Source organism: Aricia agestis, chromosome 22, assembly GCF_905147365.1.
Source record: "Aricia agestis chromosome 22, ilAriAges1.1, whole genome shotgun sequence".
Taxonomy (NCBI): Eukaryota; Metazoa; Arthropoda; class Insecta; order Lepidoptera; family Lycaenidae; genus Aricia; species Aricia agestis.
The window spans coordinates 2033450-2053525 of NC_056427.1; the positions used below are offsets into that span (position 1 = coordinate 2033450).

A 20076-nucleotide genomic window follows, 5' to 3' on the forward strand; every position below is an offset into this window, starting at 1 on the left:
TATTCAAACTATACGTGGGAGAGCTATGCTTCGGCACGAATGGGCCGGCTCGACCGGATAAATACCACGTTCTCACAGAAAACCGGCGTGAAACAGCGCTTGCGCTGTGTTTCGCCGAGTGAGTGAGTTTACCGGAGGCCCAATCCCCTAACCCCTACCCTATTCCCTTCCCTACCCTCAACTATTCCCTTCCCTTCCCTTCCCTACCCTACCCTATTACCCTATTCCCTCTTAAAAGGTCGGCAACGCACTTGCAGCTCCTCTGATGCTGCGAGTGTCCATGGGCGATGGAAGTTGCTTTCCATCAGGTGACCCGTTTGCTCGTTTGCCCCATTATATCATAAAAAATAAAAAAAAAAACTATACTTATTGAAGTACTAGCTAGTCTTTAGAATGTAAAATACGTTATGAATTATGATGTATGCAAATTAATAATTATTATAATCACGCATTACATAAACTATATCCTTATATTATCTAATGATGGCTACTTATTTACTTAATCCTCTGAAAGAGACACAAGATAGTTGCATCTCTTTTTAACATTTAACTGCATTTTTTTCACGTTCGAATTTGGAATATTTTTTAAAATCTATAGTAATTAATACTAATATTATAAATGCGAAAGTGTGTCTGTCAGTCTGTCTGTCTGTTACCTCTACACATCCAAACCACTGAACCGATTTTGCTGAAATTTGGTGTGGAGACACTTTCAAATTCCGGGAAAGGACATAGGATACTTTTTATCCTAGGACATAGGAAAAATGTACGATTGCCGTTGCCCGCACGATAACCGAATTTAGGTGCAACGGAGTTACGGGCGTCATCTAGTTACTAACAATTTTTTTTTAATGAAATAAGGGGGCAAACGAGCAAACAGGTCACGTGATAGAAAGCAACTTCCGTCGCCCATGGACACTCACAGCATCAGAAGAGCTGCAGGTGCGTTGCCGGCCTTTTAAGAGGGAATAGGGTAATAGGGGAGGGTAGGGAAGGGAATAGGGGAGGGTAGCGAAGGAAATAGGAGAGGGTAGGGAAGGGAAAAGGGTAGGGGATTGGGCCTCCGGTGAACTCACTCACTCGGCGAAACACAGCGCAAGCGCTGTTTCACGCCGGTTTTCTGTGAGCCCGTGGTATTTCTCCGGCCGAGCCGGCCCATTCGTGCCGAAGCATGGCTCTCCCACGTCAAAACATTTTTGCCACTAAACGATCACGACCTATATTAAAGTCTTCAAACTAGATTTCTAGGTCACATAACAATCTAAAACTAGATTTATTCCGAACGATATGACAGAACTGTCGCATAAATCAATTTTTAATTTTGCCACAACAAAATATCTGGGTGAATACTTTTCAGTACTTACTCAGCAATGTATTTCAGTCTGAGCAAAATCATATAAATATTAATTTAAGGTGTGGCACTCGGGGACTGCCGCGATAAAGCTATTGCATAGCATTTTTATTAACTTTTGCAATTATAATTAGCATGCACACAAACAGCGTGCCGAAGTATGCCGTGTTAGGTTTATTTTCGTTACGGAATTTCTTGATCCGATCACCGCTCACCGCGCTCAAAACTCGGGTTAAAATGCAATAGCCTAACAACTGCAGCACTCATTTTATTAAGTCCTCCCCATAGTGCAAAAAATCTTGTCAACTTGGTCCACTATATTGACACGAGCACAGCTAATTTTGTCCACATCGCCGTTGACATAACTACTACCAATTGACAGTCACTCTGATGACAATTGTGTAATGTACCATCAACTAGTAAGACATAGAAGATGCGCAATGACATCTACAGGGTGTTACAAAAATAATAGACTTATTTCTCGACTGCACGCGTGTGTTGCATGGATTTGAGTTTTGACAGATTTGCACGACGTCTCGCGCTCATGAAATCTGTATCCATTACTTTAGAAATGCATCTACGCGTTACGTTGCGGTCTGAATTAACCCTATAATAATTAAGGAAACCGTACATTTTTACGGAATTATTAGCAGCTTATGTCCCTCCTAGTTCCTACCAATAGCTTTTCGGAGAAGATAGTATGAGACGGCGAATAACAGACTTGCATAGTTATTAGTTATTATCTAGATCCATAAAAGTGCGAAAGTGTGTCTGTCTGTCACCTCTTCACGCCCGAACAGCTGAATCGATTTTGCCGAAAGATACTTTGAGTCCCGGGAAATGACATATTATGATCATCCCGGAACAATGTACGGTTCCCGCACGACAAACTATTTTGACGCAACCGGCAACGGAATTGCGGGCTTTGTCTACTTAATTATTAATATCATCAAAATCGGTTCAGTAATTTACGTGTAAAACGCTAACAGCCTGTATGTTACAATCATAATAGTCGTATCTGTGTCACACATTTGTGATTTCACTACCATACATTACTAATTGATAACGGCTCTATTACATTCGTACGATATTCAGAACTGACTTCCATATTATACTAATACCACAGAATACATAATTAGTATCTTACGGTACTAATACTAGCAATGCAAAAGAGTCTTACTTTTCAGACTCAAATGGCTGAATCGATTTTGGTGTGGTATTGAAACAATTTTAATCCTAGGAAAGGACATATTATAATACTTTTTATTCCGGAAAAATGTACGGTTTCCACGCGATAAACGAATAAAGAATTTATAATTCGACAAAGTCACAAGAATAGCTAGCACTTTAATTAGTAACAGTTATAACATAAGATATATTATAGCCACTATAAAGTATATTTTATTGGTCACTATAATATTTTATCAACTGTTATAGATTTTAGTCAATGAATTCTGATAAGCTTAGTCACTCCTAGAATTTTGTGTGCATGTATATTGTATTTTGTCAAGTAATATCACTTCATATTAATGCTTTTTAAAAATCCACAGCCAAACATAATCGCTTCTTTGGAAGTTAGTTAAAACTCATACATAACAATTAACAACATTAACAACCTATCATAATTCATAAACTTCAAAATAATGTAACTTTAATCTTAATCTTTTACTTTAATCTTGATTTTGAACGTTTTATAATTCACTAATCACTTCATTTTTTTAATATGGACACTATAAAAAAGTTGTGATTTTTTTTGTTAACACTAGGACACTATTTTTTTAAACACGTCCACTATTCGCACTGAAATCACACATACTGATAGCTTATCAAGAGATATAGTCTCTGCCTCCCACTCTACCTTATCACTATAATAATAAAGTTCAAAATACGTATAAGATAAGCCGATGAGGTCACCAAACGATAGCCATTATCATTAGCTAATTGCATATTTAACTTTAAATATTTGTGTGATGATCTGACCCGGGAGATGTTGTTTTGCCATACACAATACCAGTAGGCAGTACCAGATGACGCCAACTCCGTTGAGCCAAAATGTATCGGAAACCGTACATTTTGCCGGGATAAAAAGTATCCTATTTCCTTTCCCGGGACTCAAAGTATCTCCAAACCTTTTAGCAAAATTGGTCCAGCGGTTTGGTCGTGAAGAGGTAACAGACAGACAGGCAGGTAGGCAGCCAGACAGACGGACATGCCCAGCAAAATCGGTTTAGCTGTTTGGGCGTGAAGAGGTAACAGACAGACTTTTGCATTTATAATATTAGTAAGACGCCTCTGTGGTCTAGTGGAATTGCGTTGGAAACATGTTAATTCCAAGTTTGGCTAGGACAATGCAGGCTGATCACCTGATTGTCTGACAAGTAAGATGATCCATGCGTCGGATGGGCATGTAAAAAGTCGGTCCTGCGTCTGATCTCTCGCCGGTCGTGTCGGTCTTCCATCTCACCGGGTTATGAGAGTAAAGTAATAGAGAGTGCTCTTGTGTACTGCGCACACACTTGGGCACTATAAAATTACTCCTGCTAAGATGGCTTGGTTTCAATGAAACCGGCCACCGTCACCGAGACCGGTGTGGGAGCTATTAATATTATTAGTAAGTATTATACACTATACAGTAGCGGACCCGACGGACATTGTCCCTAGATAAAGTTTAAATTGTCAAAAACCTTGCACATCATGACGTGAGAAAGATCTATTTAGTCGATTCTACTTCTTAATAAAAATCTTGAGCTAAGGGAACAGGGATATTAGGCTTACACGCGCTTAAATTATGTTGAGGTACAGTTCCAATGGAATAATTGCTTTATACGTGGGAGAGCCATGCTTTGGCACGAATATGCCGACTCGACCGGAGAAATACCACGTTCTCACAGAAAACCGGCGTGAAACAGCGCTTGCGCTGTGTTTCGCCGAGTGAGTGAGTTTACCGGAGGCCCGATTCCCTTTCCTATCCTCCCCTATTCCTTTCCCTTCCCATCCCTACCCTCCCCTATTACCCTATTCCCTCTTAAAAGGCCGGCAACGCACCTGCAGCTCTTCTGATGCTGCGAGTGTCCATGGGCGACGGAAGTTGCTTTCCATCAGGTGACCCGTTTGCTCGTTTGCCCCCTTCTTTCATAAAATAATAATAAAATAATAATTAAGAGATTCTTTGCTCTATTAATAAGAAGTAGGTAGCAATAAAATATCAACAATAACTAACCTGCGCATCTGTCGTTCTTTACTATCACTCATTTGCAAAAATGTTAAAATAGAAAAAAACTCCACCAATACTCTGTTCAGAATTATTCTACCTCTGATTGAACCTATGTCATCACACCACATCACTTATATTACAAGCCGAGTTAATACATCTACTAAATAGATATTGTGCATTGAGATACCAGACTAGCCCATAAAGTTAATATACCTAGCGGAATAGAGAAACAAAGGCCTGAGCAAAAGAGATGTCACTATCAGTAACACTGCGTGGTAAAAAGAGACGTGTGATACATGACAGCAGAACTCTTTTTTTGACGTCCAGTCGGCACGTGCCGCACGTTGACAATTTAATCTCATAGAATTCATATGTAATTGATTGTACTGTCGGTTCTTGGTGGAAATTCATGTTGTACACTAATAAAACACACTTTTCTTGCACTTTTTCCACTATATAGAATTCATGATCATTCATCATTCATTCATTCAATCATGCTTGTGTAAGTGTATACGTACACATATTTTTACACACAGATGTAAACCAATTTCGGTTTCGTTTGACAGCTCAAGATTGTTGCTCTATTCCGCTAGGTATATTAACTTTATGGACTAGCCATACATCCTTCTTGCTTAGGGGGGGTATAACATTATCATTTATATATGATCATTTCTATGATCAAATATAGGATCCAATATATATGATCATTTGATCATATCTGAATATTACATTATCATATTTCATTGATCCTATTTTACGTCATATGTGGTTTCAATAGCCAATGGAGAGCGCTAACGCTGACAGGTATTGACGTCAGGGTTACTAGATCTCAGAGAATTCGATTTGTCAAAAGACATCGTCATTTTTAATATGGCTTGTTTTTTGTTATTTCAGCAAGATTATCCAAGTATGTAATTAGAAAAATAATTACATTACATTATTTGAAACATATTAACGAACAAGAAATTAAAAACTCTTTTTCATATTAAATAACTGGCAACACCTATTTCTATGACCGTATTGGATCCAATCTCTCAGCAAATGTCAAAAATCTATGATCAAGGAAGAAATGAATCATATGTCTATATTACATTATCCAATATCATTGACTCAATGATCTCGGATCCAATATACAGGGTGTAACAAAAATAAGTGATAATACTTTAGGGTGTGTACGTGTTCCTTGTAGAGAGTTAACTGTGAAAGTAGCAGCTCTGAAAGACGAAAAAAATTTTTCACTTTTGTATGGGCAAGGGCCCGAGCGTCACGAGTTTCCCCATACAAAAGTGAAAAAAAAAATTGGTCTTTCAGCGCTGCTACTTTCACAGTTAACTCTCTACAAAGAACACGTACACACCCTAAATTATTATCACTTACTTTTGTTACACCTTGTATATGATAATCTAATATCCCCCCTTAAGAGCGGGCTGTCAAATTGCTGTGTTTTCTAATAAGTATTACGATCCCGGAAGACATTATCATTTATATATGATCATTTCTATGATCAAATATAGGATCCAATATATATGATCATTTGATCATATCTGAATATTACATTATCATATTTCATTGATCCTATTTTACGTCATATGTGGTTTCAATAGCCAATGGAGAGCGCTAACGCTGACAGGTATTGACGTCAGGGTTACTAGATCTCAGAGAATTCGATTTGTCAAAAGACATCGTCATTTTTAATATGGCTTGTTTTTTGTTATTTCAGCAAGATTATCCAAGTATGTAATTAGAAAAATAATTACATTACATTATTTGAAACATATTAACGAACAAGAAATTAAAAACTCTTTTTCATATTAAATAACTGGCAACACCTATTTCTATGACCGTATTGGATCCAATCTCTCAGCAAATGTCAAAAATCTATGATCAAGGAAGAAATGAATCATATGTCTATATTACATTATCCAATATCATTGACTCAATGATCTCGGATCCAATATACAGGGTGTAACAAAAATAAGTGATAATACTTTAGGGTGTGTACGTGTTCCTTGTAGAGAGTTAACTGTGAAAGTAGCAGCTCTGAAAGACGAAAAAAATTTTTCACTTTTGTATGGGCAAGGGCCCGAGCGTCACGAGTTTCCCCATACAAAAGTGAAAAAAAAAATTGGTCTTTCAGCGCTGCTACTTTCACAGTTAACTCTCTACAAAGAACACGTACACACCCTAAATTATTATCACTTACTTTTGTTACACCTTGTATATGATAATCTAATATCCCCCTTAAGAGCGGGCTGTCAAATTGCTGTGTTTTCTAATAAGTATTACGATCCCGGAAGACTATTGACTTATCGATTGATCATTGTATATTTATCTGATATTTAGCTAACCGAAAACACGATTCACTTATTTCGAATCGATAGTTTTATTTTTCGAAATTATTATGAATCTCTCTGGGCTTTTTAACAAATATCTGTTACACTTATTGAGTTAATATCATTAAATAACTTGCACTACTACAATCACACACTTTATAAAATAATAGCTAAAGGAAATATTAGTATTGTAATTTGTATTTAATTTTTAAGTAATCATCAAAAACATTTTTAGGACTTACGACCTTTACTTTCATGATATAATGCGGGAACCGTTGTTACGCGACGTTGTTCACTATTAGTTGCAGTGTAAAGCACATTGCCCGGAAGCACGATTAATGGAATCATTGTATCACGATTGGAGGATAGCGGTGTGTGTAGGCGGGGCTAGCGTTTTGACAGTAGGCTCTTAATGTAAAATTTCCAATGCGCCTAGTATTTGGTCGTTAGGATTTGATAGGTAATTAGAGCTCCAAATTGTATATAGGTTGCGCACTACTTTAAGATCGATCGGCGAAACTCGACTAAAAATCAAACATTGCATATTCCTTAGATAAGCAATCTTAAATTAGTGTGCTACCTTTATTTAGCAAAAAGCAGTAAGATTGTATAAAAAGTTAGGCCCTAAACTTCGACCATGACAATAAACATTTTTTAAAGCAAATTACTATTTACTATACAAAGTCTGCATTTATCTGACGTATGTATTTGAATTTTGAAAAGTCACTTCTCAGACTATATTGTCTGAGAAGTGACCTTGCAATTTCTTTTCTTAAGAGGGAATAACTAGTACTAGTCATTCCCTATTAGCTTAATTAATTATTATTAATTAGCTTAAATTAACCTTCAAAATAATATTCTGTAGGAACTAAGAATAACGGGTATCTGGCCAAACTGGTATCTCAATGTACCGCACTAATAGAAACATCCTGCACTCACCTATCCTCGTATATCGTCGAGTTAGTCATCACATAGCTCCCGTCCAAATAGCTCGCGTCCTCGACGTATTCGCGCGGGCTGTCAAGTTGACACCTGTCAAACTGACGGCTGTCAACCTGACACCTGTCAATGTCAAAATTCATAATTAGTTCAGCATCATCAACTCCTTTTATACATATTCTGTGTAATTTTATTGACAAATAGATGACACCCACAACTTCGTTGCGCCAAAACTCGTTTATCGCGTGGGAACCGTACATTTTTCCGAGATAAAAAGTCGTAAGTATGTATGAATTTTCAGCAAAATCGGTTCAGCGGTTTGTTTTACAGACAGACAGACACACTTTCGCATTTATAATATTAGTATAAATGGATAATAACATTAAATTATAGAATTGTGTCTCTTTAAATACTAATATAGTAAACTTATTTTTGTACTAGATGACGCCCGCAACTCCGGTGCGCCAAAACTCGTTTATCACGCGGGAACTGTGCATTTTTTTGGGACAAAAAGTATCCTATGACCTTTCCCGGGACTCAAAGTATCTCCATGCCAAATTTCAGCTATCGGTTTAGCGGTTTGGGCGTGAAGAGGTAACAGACAGACAGACAGATAGACAGACAGACAAACAGACACATTTTCGCATTTATAATATTAGTATGGATGTTTTATATTGTTTCAGATATAAAGCAAGGAGATATTGATTAGTTTATTCTAATTGAAACCGTTTCATGACAATATTTTCGGATTTTTTTTTCACTTGTACTTTCACAAAGGCCAGCTCTATTATAAAGTTATTACCAATGGCAACAAAGTATTTTTTTATCTCGTCAAATTACTGACATTGGCTAATCCTTATGGGAGGCTTTTTTTTAAAGAAGAAGAAGATACATACCTGTCAAACTCCACCGGCGATCTGTCAACAGGTGACAGCTGACAGCTGTCACTGCGGTCGCGGTTGCGCTGATCCCAGAGCTTCTTCGTCTCGTCCTGAGCGCGTTTCTTCAGTTCGGATATTTTCTCTCGTTCGTTTTCGATCACTTGGCAACCTGGGAATAATAAATAATAATCAATGAGTTTCTAAAATACTAGAGTAGCAATGTCTTACAAAAGATTCTCATAAATGCGTAACCACTTTTTTGTTCAAAAGACAATGTCAAGTCATATATTCGTTATGTCATTATGTATGTGAGATATGCCTGCAGGCATCTTCGAAGTGGCAACGCGTTGCTACCGCAAACTTCCAATCTAGTTACGTTAGTAACATAGAATATTATAATAATAATAGCTCCCACACCGATTTCGGTGACGGTGGCCAGTTTCATTGAAACCAAACCAGCTACGCAGGAGTAATTTTATAGTGCCCAAGTGTGTGCGCAGTACACAAGTGCATTCTCTTTTCCTTTACTCTCATAACCCAGTGGGACGGAAGACCGACACGACCGGCGAGAAGTCAGGGGCAGGATCGACTTTTTACATGCCCATCCGACGCATGGATCATCTTACTTGTCAGACAATCAGGTGATCAGCCTGCATTGTCATAACCAAACTTGGAAATAACATGTTTCCAACGCGGGAATCGAACCCACGACCTCCGAGTCAGGTGCCGAGCTCTATACCACTAGACCACGGAAGCGGACGGAATGATAAAGGCATTATAATATTGACAGAGTAAGTATGGAGAAAAAGATTCACACTAATATTAATGCAGAGCCTATACAACGTTTTGTCCTTACATTGGAATAGACAAGGATAATATTGTAAGTACCTACTTAAGTCAGAGAAGTGGTTTCTAGCGTCGGCACTACATATAGGCGAACGCGTTGGCCGGCGCGCTGGCCCAATGTGTAGAACGGGCGAAACACCTACCGCCATCGCGCGAACGCCCAATCTACACATTGGGCCAGCGCGCCGGCCAACGCGTTCGCCTATAATACGTAGTGCCGACATTAGGCAGATGGCGGGCCTACATTATTTGGTCGCGTATTGTCAAACTCAGCCGAGAGATCACAATTAACATGAATTGACATGATGCAACCAAATGACGTTGACGTTATCCGACTGCGTCGACTGCCTAGGAATTAATTTCCTCGTATATACCATCAAATAAATTGTTTCATAGGCAGATAACAGACCTGTGTCATTTGGTCGGTTTATGTCAATTCAATATGCAACCCAAGTAAATATACCTAGCGGAATAGAGCAACAATCTTGAGCTGTCAAACGAACCCGAAATTGATTTACATCTGTGTGTAAGAATATGTGTACGTATACACTTACACAAGCATCTTTCTATGAGATTAAATTGTCAACGTGCCGATAAGTGCCTACTGGACGTCAAAAAAATAGTTCTACTGTCATGTATCACGTCTCTTTTTACCACGCAGTGTTACTGATAGTGACATCTATCTTGCTCAGGCCTTTGTTTCTCTATTCCGCTAGGTATTAATACTTTATGATGCAACCAAATTACGTGGGTCCGCGCAATCTGCCTATGAATGAACTTCTCTGATAGTACTTATTTTTACGTGCTTAACGACCAGATTATTCCAGTATTTTAACATACCTTGCTCCTCCAGCATTTCCATTCTCTTCCTCTCAATCTCCATTAGGCTGTCCAAAGTTCGTTTCCCAAGGGAACTCATGTCCGTATCACTCGAAAGAATCGGAGCGTCCATAGTCACTTTAGATATCCTATCTATGTCGTCCTGAGAGGGTATTTTATTCGAATCCGTTATTTTTTTTAAATCCCCAATTTTGACACTCGGTTCGTCCCCACAGCTCTTCCTGTGCCGTATTTTGACGTTTCGTTCTGTCAGTTTGACGTCGTCGGTGACGTTTATATTTTTTAATTCGTCTTCTTCTTTTATCGAGTTACTTTTGTCTGGCGACAAGGATTTGGCTTTCACGTACTTATTTTCGGTGGCAATTGGAATTGTATTTTTGACGTATCGGTTTTTAGCGTCGTCTTCTTTTGTATCCTTTGTTGTTTCTTTATTTCTTTTTATGGAATCTTTCTTAATAATTTTACCCAACGCCGCAAAAGTCGGTATCTTCGAAGAGGAATTACTTTTGATTGGACCGTTTTCTTTCTTATCTTTCTTTTTAGAATTTCGTAGACTATTAAACCTATCCATTGTCGTATCTACTTCTATGTTATCATTATAGAAAATATTCTCATTCAAACTTTGCGACATAATATCAATCTTTTCCGGTTTCTTCTTATCTTTACCTTTTCTTTTTAATGAATCAAAATTTCTCTCCCAGAAGCCTTTCTTCTCTTTAACTTTGGACGGACTGTCGAATTCTTTTCTTTCGATATCAACGATCATCGATTGAGACATTTGATCTATAGAATTGAATTTATCATTGATGATCTTAGTTTGATCTTCCAGCTTGATTTTGGCTAGATCTAGATCATCGCTATCCGAGCTTTGGGGGGAGTAACCGAATTCGCCAGATTTCGCTCGTGTTTGGTCTGTATAAAACGCACTATCAGGTGACTGGGTTCTTTCTACATCGTTTAGTTTATTAACTATAGGCCTCAATTCTTTTTCAACCATCTGTACTTTGCCTGTTAAAGTTTCAACTTGATTCAACAGTTTCACATACTCGGCATGTAATACTTTAGTTTCACCCAGCGCTGAAGTCAAATTGTTGTTTGCTTCGGATTTCAATGTTAATATTCTTGTTTTTTGCGCTTCGATTTTCTTCGTGAGCAGTGTAATTTCGTTTTGTAGGTCTTCTCTGTTCGCTAATCTGTAAAACAAGGAAACTATTACTTACAACTAACAAATATTTAGAAATTTATCAAACGAGTAGGCCGACTCAGAAGAGATCTCGAAAATACGTTTGAAGTAGTATGTCATATCGGCCGGCGCGCGCCGTACTAATAGTTGGGGAGGGGAAGAGGGGGTTTTGAGTTAAGCTCGAGCGTGTCAGATATAGGCTTCCGACATTATTATTTTTTTATGAAATAAGGGGGCATACGAGCAAACGGGTCACCTGATGGTAAGCAACTTCCGTCGCTCATGGACACTCGCAGCATCAGAAGAGCTGCAGGTGCGTTGCCGGCCTTCTAAGGGGTAATAGGGGAGGGTAGGGAAGGGAATAGGGGAGGGTACGGAAGGGAATAGGGGTGGGTACGGAAGGGAATAGGGGAGGGTACGGAAGGAAATAGGGGAGGGTAGGGAAAGGAAAAGGGTAGGGGATTGGGCCTCCGGTAAACTCACTTACTCGGCGAAACACAGCGGAAGCGCTGTTTCACGCCGGTTTTCTGTGAGGACGTGGTATCTCTCCGGTCGAGCCGGCCCATTCGTGCCGAAGCATGGCTCTCCCACGTCAACATGTGTCTAGTTATCATGGTATAAAAATAAGATATCACATGGTAGGTTATTTTTTTTTTCTTCTTCTTTTGGCGTAAGCCTCCCCATTTAGGAGTTGCCAGCGTCAGAGTTGAGGCGAAAAATGTGAACAGTTATAACTTATAACGTAAACTGATTGCCATGCAGTGGGCACGGGTGATGACTTCATGCGACCATGCAAATACAAGATATAATAATGAAACAGAAAAAACCAGAACAAGCAAATATACAGCAAAATATTGTTTCTTAGCCTTTAAATATACACAGAGTACATAAACATAAATACAATATATAAATATATTAAATATAAAAGGAAGAGAATTCATATTACAACTAGAGTTATTTTTTTTATATTGAAATGTCATCGGATCTGTCAGATTAAGATAGTATACCCCAAAGAAGCTTCTATATAAAGCACTGACGAAAATAAAGCTTCATATTTTCCTAACTAAGCTTTGCAGATATATTTTAATTTGCACTAAACTAAATTATTTAGTCCTTGTTGTCTAAAATATATTTATAATTAACCTAAAAAAGCAATTTTCTGAATATATTTTCTTTTTCAAAACTTTAAAATGGCCGCAGTTTCTGAACCCACCGCTAAAATAAAAAACGCTCTTTTTCATTATTTTTTTATCAGTTTTACCTAATGTACAATTCCTACTAGGTCTCCATGACGCTCGAGTGACTACAAAATTAGCACCCCCCGAATATAATGCGTACTCAGCAATGTGAAACATGTCGAAAGTGACAGTCGCGCCCAACTCACGTATATTCACCCGTTTGTTTGAAGTCGAGGGCCCCCGAGACGGTCAAACGGTTTGATTCAAACACATAAATTTTGGTTTGGCTCAAACCATTTTGATCGTTTACAAAGCTAGTTTGAACGGTTTGTCAAACATTTACGTGTTTGAAACGCCGTTTGATCGTGTTCTGAGGCGTTTGAACAAACTCGGCTTAGTTTAGTGCTGGATTTGAAGAAGAAAAAAAGAAAGAAGCTGTAGTTTCAAAGTTGTTCGTGGGTAAACGTGAATTTTTTTCCATTTTTAAATCGTTAATTTTGAAGAACATTATTTTTTAGCCCTAAAAAAATTGTTGCGGCCCGCGACAGCAAGACCAAAACATATTTGTGGCCCGCATGAAAAAAGGTTGGAGACTACTGTTCTAGAGCATCTTGTCTGCATCACAAGACGTGTACTCGACAGCGCGGATTGAATTAAACTGTATGTAATTGATTGTACTGTTGGTTCTTGGTGGAAATTCATGTTGAACACTAATGAAACACAATTTTCCACTATACACTAAGTACACCTGAAGATGATTAATTTCGAAACCGGTCGTGTAATTTGTTAATAATTTCTTAATATAGTGGAAAAAGTGCACGCAAAATTGAAATAAAACTGCGCAGTGTCATTTGACAAACCGTTCAAACTGACATCAAATAGTTGCATTAAACACGTAAGGTTTGAATCAAACCGTTTGATCGTCTCGGGACCCCTTTAGTTCTACTGAGTTACAGGGGCGACCTCTATGGCTCAATGGCTATTAACTCTACTCACAATTCAGACTCCTCCTCCAAATGCTGAAACTCGAGATCCTCGTACAACTTGGTCTCGTTGTCGAGTATGTCTTGCGCGTTCTGTAACTCCTCTACTGTGGCCGCGCGCTGCTTCATGTCTCGTTCGATTCTGAGAAAAAAACATTTAAAAAGTTAAAAGTGTACTAGATGTTCCGCGCGGCTTCGCCCGCGTAATTTAGGAATTTCACGGAAACCGTAAATTTTCCCGCAAAAAATAGCCTATGTCCCTTCACGTGGTCTATTCTTCATGTGTGCCAAATAACATAAAAATTGCTCCAGTAGTTCTTAAGATAATAAGCAATTTCAAATAATCTCCCCCGTTTTTTCCACATTTTCCTCTATTTCTTCGCTCCTATTAGTCTTAGCGTAATAAAATATAGCCTATAGCATTCCTCGATAAATGGGATATCTAACACTGAAAGAATTTTTCAAATCGGACCAGTAGTTCCTGAGATTAGCACGTTCAAACAAACAAACAAACTCTTCCGCATTATAATATTAGTATAGATCCTAACTAATATTAAAAAATAATATTAATATCCCACTATTATTACTTCAAAAAAACCTGACCAATTAGGAAAAATGTATATACAACGCTTGTCTATGCTACACGACGGTGGCCGATTCTCAGACCCACAGAATAAACACATAAAGTTCCATCACAATCAGTTTAGTCGCTTAAAGAAAACGAACAACGCGACACGAGAATTGCGTATATAATGCTGGCACTTCACATGGCTATTTGTATTTGCTATTGGCTATTTGTTGTATTTGGCAACATTATTGACGAATACGCAAACAAGCAAATAAAGGCAAATACGACCTTCCACACATGGCCGTCAAATAGCAAACTTACAAACATTCGATTCAGAATTTTTAAATCAGGTTTGTGTTCACCAATACAATGGATGTGATTCAAGTGGCAGCTGGACTTTATTATTTAACTGCATGTAATGTATTACATGCTGAAAATTACAGAAAATTTGCTGAAAATCACCTGAAATTTGAAAATATACGTCTGTTGTCAAGTTGGCTGTCAACTTGACACCGGTCCTGACCGGTTTATTTGTTACTTGCCTATTTGACTCTTTTGATGTGCGTCAAAAACCGACGAAGGTACGGATATGTGTATTTGGTATTGGTCATATTTGTCAAATAGGCAAATAAGGCCAATACTTTGTCAAACATACCGTCTACACAAAATGATTGTTTGGCGTGGCGAATACATCAAATACGCAAATACAATGTGAAGTGCCAGCATAAGATAGTATAGACCGCGCAAAACTTTAAGATTACTCGACAAAGCTGGAGATACTAAAGCACGTTTACATTAACATCAAGACGAAGTAAATCATTGCTCAAACTCATACTCAAACATACCTCTCGACCTTTAGCGTGGCTATCTCCACCCTATCCCTCATCTCGTTCTGTCGCGTCTCCTGTCTCTCTCTCATCTGTCTGATCTCGTCCTCTATCTGTCTCGCTCTCTCCGACAGCTCCGTCCTCTTCTTCTGCTCTATATTCAAGATGGCGATCTCGGAGTCGTATTCACCTTTGATGAGGGCTTTCTCCATTTCCAACTGTAGACAATATTATTATAATATTTTTAAATAAGAAAAAGTTGCGCCAGATTATATGCATCCGCGTGACAGAGCAGTTTTGGCTCTGTACAACAAAATCACAAACCATTGTATATTATATTCAAAAATCGTACATTATTTGAGGGGTCAAAAGAAGCCTATGCTCAGTGGTTTACTGCATATTTGGGCTAAAATTTATCAAAATCGGTTCAACTGTTTGATTACGGTTTTGATAGCTTAGACGTGGCCAAAAACTACAATATCTGTTGAGAAAACAAATATATAAAAAGTCAAAGCTATCAATTCATTTATTTCTTGCTAAAAGAAATTTAGTATTACTGTTTGTTTAACGTATATTAAGAGAATATTATTTTGTTATTCAATCGAAACCTGAATTATTGTTTATTAAAAATAACATCTTACCTCTCTAAGTATATCATCCTCTTGTGATCTGATTTCTGTCATTTTACACTTCAACTCATGAATTTCACTCACTAACTTCCTTCTTTCCTCTTTCAACTTCTCATATCTACTCTTCATTTCATCTAAATTATCATCTAACACGCTATCAATTGACACTTCTTCTATTTTCTGCTCTATCTTCTTTGTCTTTCTTTCTTTTATGTCTCTTTCGAATTCTTCTAACTCTGGAATGTCTGCCATCAGTTCTTTCTTAACTTCATCAAAACTTAAATTATTCTCTATCACTTTTTCTTCTTTTTCACTAAAGTCTTTAGAATATCTCAGTTCTAAATCATTGCTAATATCAGAATCATCTATCATCGGTATATCTTCTTCTATGCTTAGTTGTTTTTCTATACCATCGTATGTAGCTTCTGCCTTAACATTTTCTGTATTTTTAACTTTACTTTTGCTAGCATCTTTTGTTTCTTTTGCGTAATCATCTAAGTTATATCTTTCTTTATCTTTATCACTTTGATTTCTATCTTTTACTTTCTCAGCTTCTGTATCTCTAGATCTTTCTTTAGATTTATCTCCTTCATTATCTTCTTTTTGAGGCGGAGGTGGGAATATAAAGTACTGAGGCGACGGTAGATTCTTGTGAGCGAAAGTCGTCTTTATCCTCGTCCTCGGACTATGAGTATTCGGCGATTTTGGCTTGAAGCTATTCTTGAAATACATGTTTTCGTACGGGCTTCCTATTGGTGACATCTTTCTGTTAACTGCTGGGCTTGTTTCCTTCTCATACGGAATACCTATTTCATCCATTCGTCCGATATTTTCGTAATCGTTAATTTTAACTTCAGGAGTGGTGTCGTAATTTTCATATGTGCTATGCACAGGTAAGGACTGACTGCAGCTCTTGTTTAGACTGGTATCAAATCTGAAATAATTAGGAGCATCGATTAGATTTAGGACATGGAATACTTGTAGATAAGGAGATAAGATTTTCTGTGTCGTTATTAATTGTGGCTCGTGAGTCATTTGTAAACATTGCCAAGAATGTTGTAAATGTCAAATCCATACTAAAATTATAAATGCGAATGTGTGTCTGTTTGTCTATTACCTCTTCACGCGCAAGCCGCTGAACCGATTTTGGTGAAATTCGGCATGGAGATACTCTCAGTCCCGGGGAGGGACGTAGGATATTTTTCATCACGTAAAAAGTAGTTCCCGCGCTACTTTTAACAGCGGAAAAATGTACAGCTCCGGCGCGATAGACGAATTTTGACGCAACGAAGGTGCTGGCGTCATCTTGTACAGTGTTTCCCAATCTTATTCAGCCACGGATCCCTATAAAATCAAGCACCGTTTTCACGGACCCCCTTAATAAAGAAAAATCGGATTCACCGTGCTAAGAGACACTAGCATTTCTGTATGGTTCAGGGACGACACCGCGGATTCGCAGGGGTCCGCGATCACAGATTGGGAAACACTGATCTAGTATCAACATTTGTGACGTGGGAGAGCCATGCTTCGGCACGAATGGGCCGGCTCGACCGGAGAAATACCACGGGCTCACAAAAAACCGGCGTGACACAGCGCTTGCGCTGTTTCGCCGAGTGAGTGAGTTTACCGGAGGCCCAATCCCCTACCCTTTTCCCTTCCCTATTCTCTCCTATTACCCTATTCCCTCTTAAAAGGCCGGCAACGCACCTGCAGCTCTTCTGATGCTGCGAGTCTCCATGGGCGACGGAAGTTGCTTTCCATCAGGTGACCCGTTTGCTCGTTTGCCCCCTTTATTTAATTTAAAAAAAAGACGGGTTGCACTCCGGGAGTGCCGGCAGAAGTGAAAACTTGATTATTAACGTTATGCATTTTTTTTTAACCCATTTTTTATAAAAATCGATTTTTAAAAAATCGATTTTTTAAATTAATCGAAACCCTTACAATCGATTAAAAAATATCGACAATCGAAAAAAAACAATCGATTGTTCGATTAATCGATTTCGATGTAACAACACTACTCTCCAACCTTCTTACGGTTTTTCGATCAGCACGAGAATCTGACGCGAGTTTCACAGTTTTTACCCATCCCACAAAAGTGCTCAACGCCGTTAAAGAAGTTTTCACTTCAATAAAGTAGGTCAGATGTAACGCACTTGTAATACCCGTCGTTGGTCTGCACGAGGTTGTGTGTGAGCGTGACGCTGCGGGGCAGGGACCCGTTGGTGATGATCTTGTTGTGTGGACGCTTCTCCGGCGGGGTGAGGGGCACACCTGAAACGATAAGAAGTTTATGGTAACTCTACGGACCGCAAGTTGCACTCGAGACCATAAAGTTAATATACATACCTAACGGAATGGAGCAACAATCTCGAGCTGTCAAATGACACCAAAATTGGTTTCATCTGTGTGAAAAATATGTGTACGTATATACATATACAAGCATGATTGAACATGATTTCTATGAGATTAAATTGTCAATGTGCGGCACGTGCCGACTGGACGTCAAAAAAATTTGTTTTTCTATTCCGCTAGGTATACATAAATTATGTTTACAAACCTTGTATGACACTGACACATGAGTCATGACAGATGCTGACATTTTTTTTCTTCTTTTTTAATTTATTTCATGTAATGCCTATATTTAAATAATTCTTAATAATTTAATGAAATGGAATATGTATAATGTAATGAGTTATTATTTAAATTTATTACTTTTTATAATTATGTTAATGTCATAAAATTTAAAATTATTTTGCACGCCACTTATAGGCGGAATGTCGGATCCATTTAAATAATATTGTAAGATATTTTTGTACCACATTTATGCAATAAATCATTATTATTATTATTATGGTCGAGACCGACTGTAATGCGGGGTTTTTACGGATGACTATAGCCGCACGATTTACGCCGCACGGCGAAAATCGATTGTCTAAATGGCAATTCGGTATCACTAAATATCTGTGAGTATGGCTGTCATCTTACCTGATGTAATCTGCTTCTCATATTCGGCGCACATGTTCAGTATTTCCTCGAGTCTCGCCGTTTCCGCTTCCTTTTGTTCTTCCTCTTTCACTCTGTCCTGGTAAGCCTGAAACATTATATCAATCTTGTTAAAATTATGTCTTTCCTCTTTTCACGTTAAGAATAAGATAGAGAGCGACATATCGGCGTATGACAGTGGTCGTGAACCTTTTTTAACACACGTTTTGGTCTTGTAGTCGCGGGCCGCAACCAAAACTTTTAACCCATCAATTTCCAAGCGGCCGCCGGCTGCCGCATAACAATGAAAATCTACTGTGCCTGCGATACCCACGATGGAGGTGCTAAGGGTTAAAATATGAACGTTCTTTAAAATTAGCGATTCAAAAGTGTCATTTACACGATTTTCACGGCCACTTTGCTTTTTTTTTTGCTTTACTTTGCCGGTGGGGGGATGGGGGATGAAACTAAAACATGGTTAACTAAACGCGGGCTACTGAAAAAAACCCGGCGGGATTTTATTTTTTGAAAATTCTTTGAGACATAAGTACATCATATTCCTGTGTTTAATTTTTGGGGGAATATGTAACAGGTTTAGGAATTTTCGTTGAAACTTACCATACCACAAAACAACTTGTCAATCTTACGAATAATATCATTGTAAATGTCATTCCTCATAGCCAATTCATTGAAATTGCATTTCACATCTTGGCCAATCATAATAACATTTTTACTGGCAACCCCATCTGCAGCATTTTTATTGCTGGCAACCAAAACATCCGCCATCTTGGAAATGTCATCTTTCAAACTGTCATACGACTCTTTGATTTTAGATTCCAATTTTAAAATCTTTGCATCTATCGTATTTTCGTGATCCCTCGTTTCTTTTATGTAATGGTTGGTTAGTATTGTGTTTATAGTTTTGTATATTTTGATGTCGTTTCGCAGTTTATGGACAATGTCGAGTTTTTCGTTCATAGATTTCGCATAGTCTATGACGTTTCTCTCTAGTCTATGGTTCGCGAATGACGTTTTCAAATCTTTTAGCGCCAAAGTGTTCCTTTTGATATTTGTTATGAAAGTTTTTATTAGTTTCTTGGTTGAAACATTCTTTTTCTTGAGTGCACACATTTTCTCTGTGAACTATTGTACTTTGTGAATAATAAGGCAGTTTTCTAAATACCTTTCTATAATGATTTAGATTACAATTTAATTACCTTCTGGTTCTTCACACAATATAAATTTAAAAGTTAATAATATTAACAATTTACATGTCAGCAAACAAAGATATATATTAAACTTCCTTATTTTTTAAATATCAC

At 38.0% G+C, this 20076-nt stretch overlaps 1 protein-coding gene across 1 annotated transcript in view; it reads right to left on the minus strand.

Annotated features, from left to right (window-relative positions):
* LOC121737971 (pleckstrin homology-like domain family B member 2) overlaps positions 1–20076 on the minus strand; it is a 73925-nt gene that overhangs the window by 13012 nt on the left and 40837 nt on the right. Inside the window, exons 7-14 of the mRNA XM_042129721.1 lie at positions 18758–18863; positions 17926–18043; positions 15785–16706; positions 15162–15361; positions 13762–13890; positions 10405–11597; positions 8734–8887; positions 7838–7960 (exon numbers count right to left, since the gene is read on the minus strand). Coding sequence (XP_041985655.1) covers positions 7838–7960; positions 8734–8887; positions 10405–11597; positions 13762–13890; positions 15162–15361; positions 15785–16706; positions 17926–18043; positions 18758–18863 — 2945 coding nt within the window. The remainder of the gene's footprint in view (positions 1–7837; positions 7961–8733; positions 8888–10404; positions 11598–13761; positions 13891–15161; positions 15362–15784; positions 16707–17925; positions 18044–18757; positions 18864–20076) is intronic.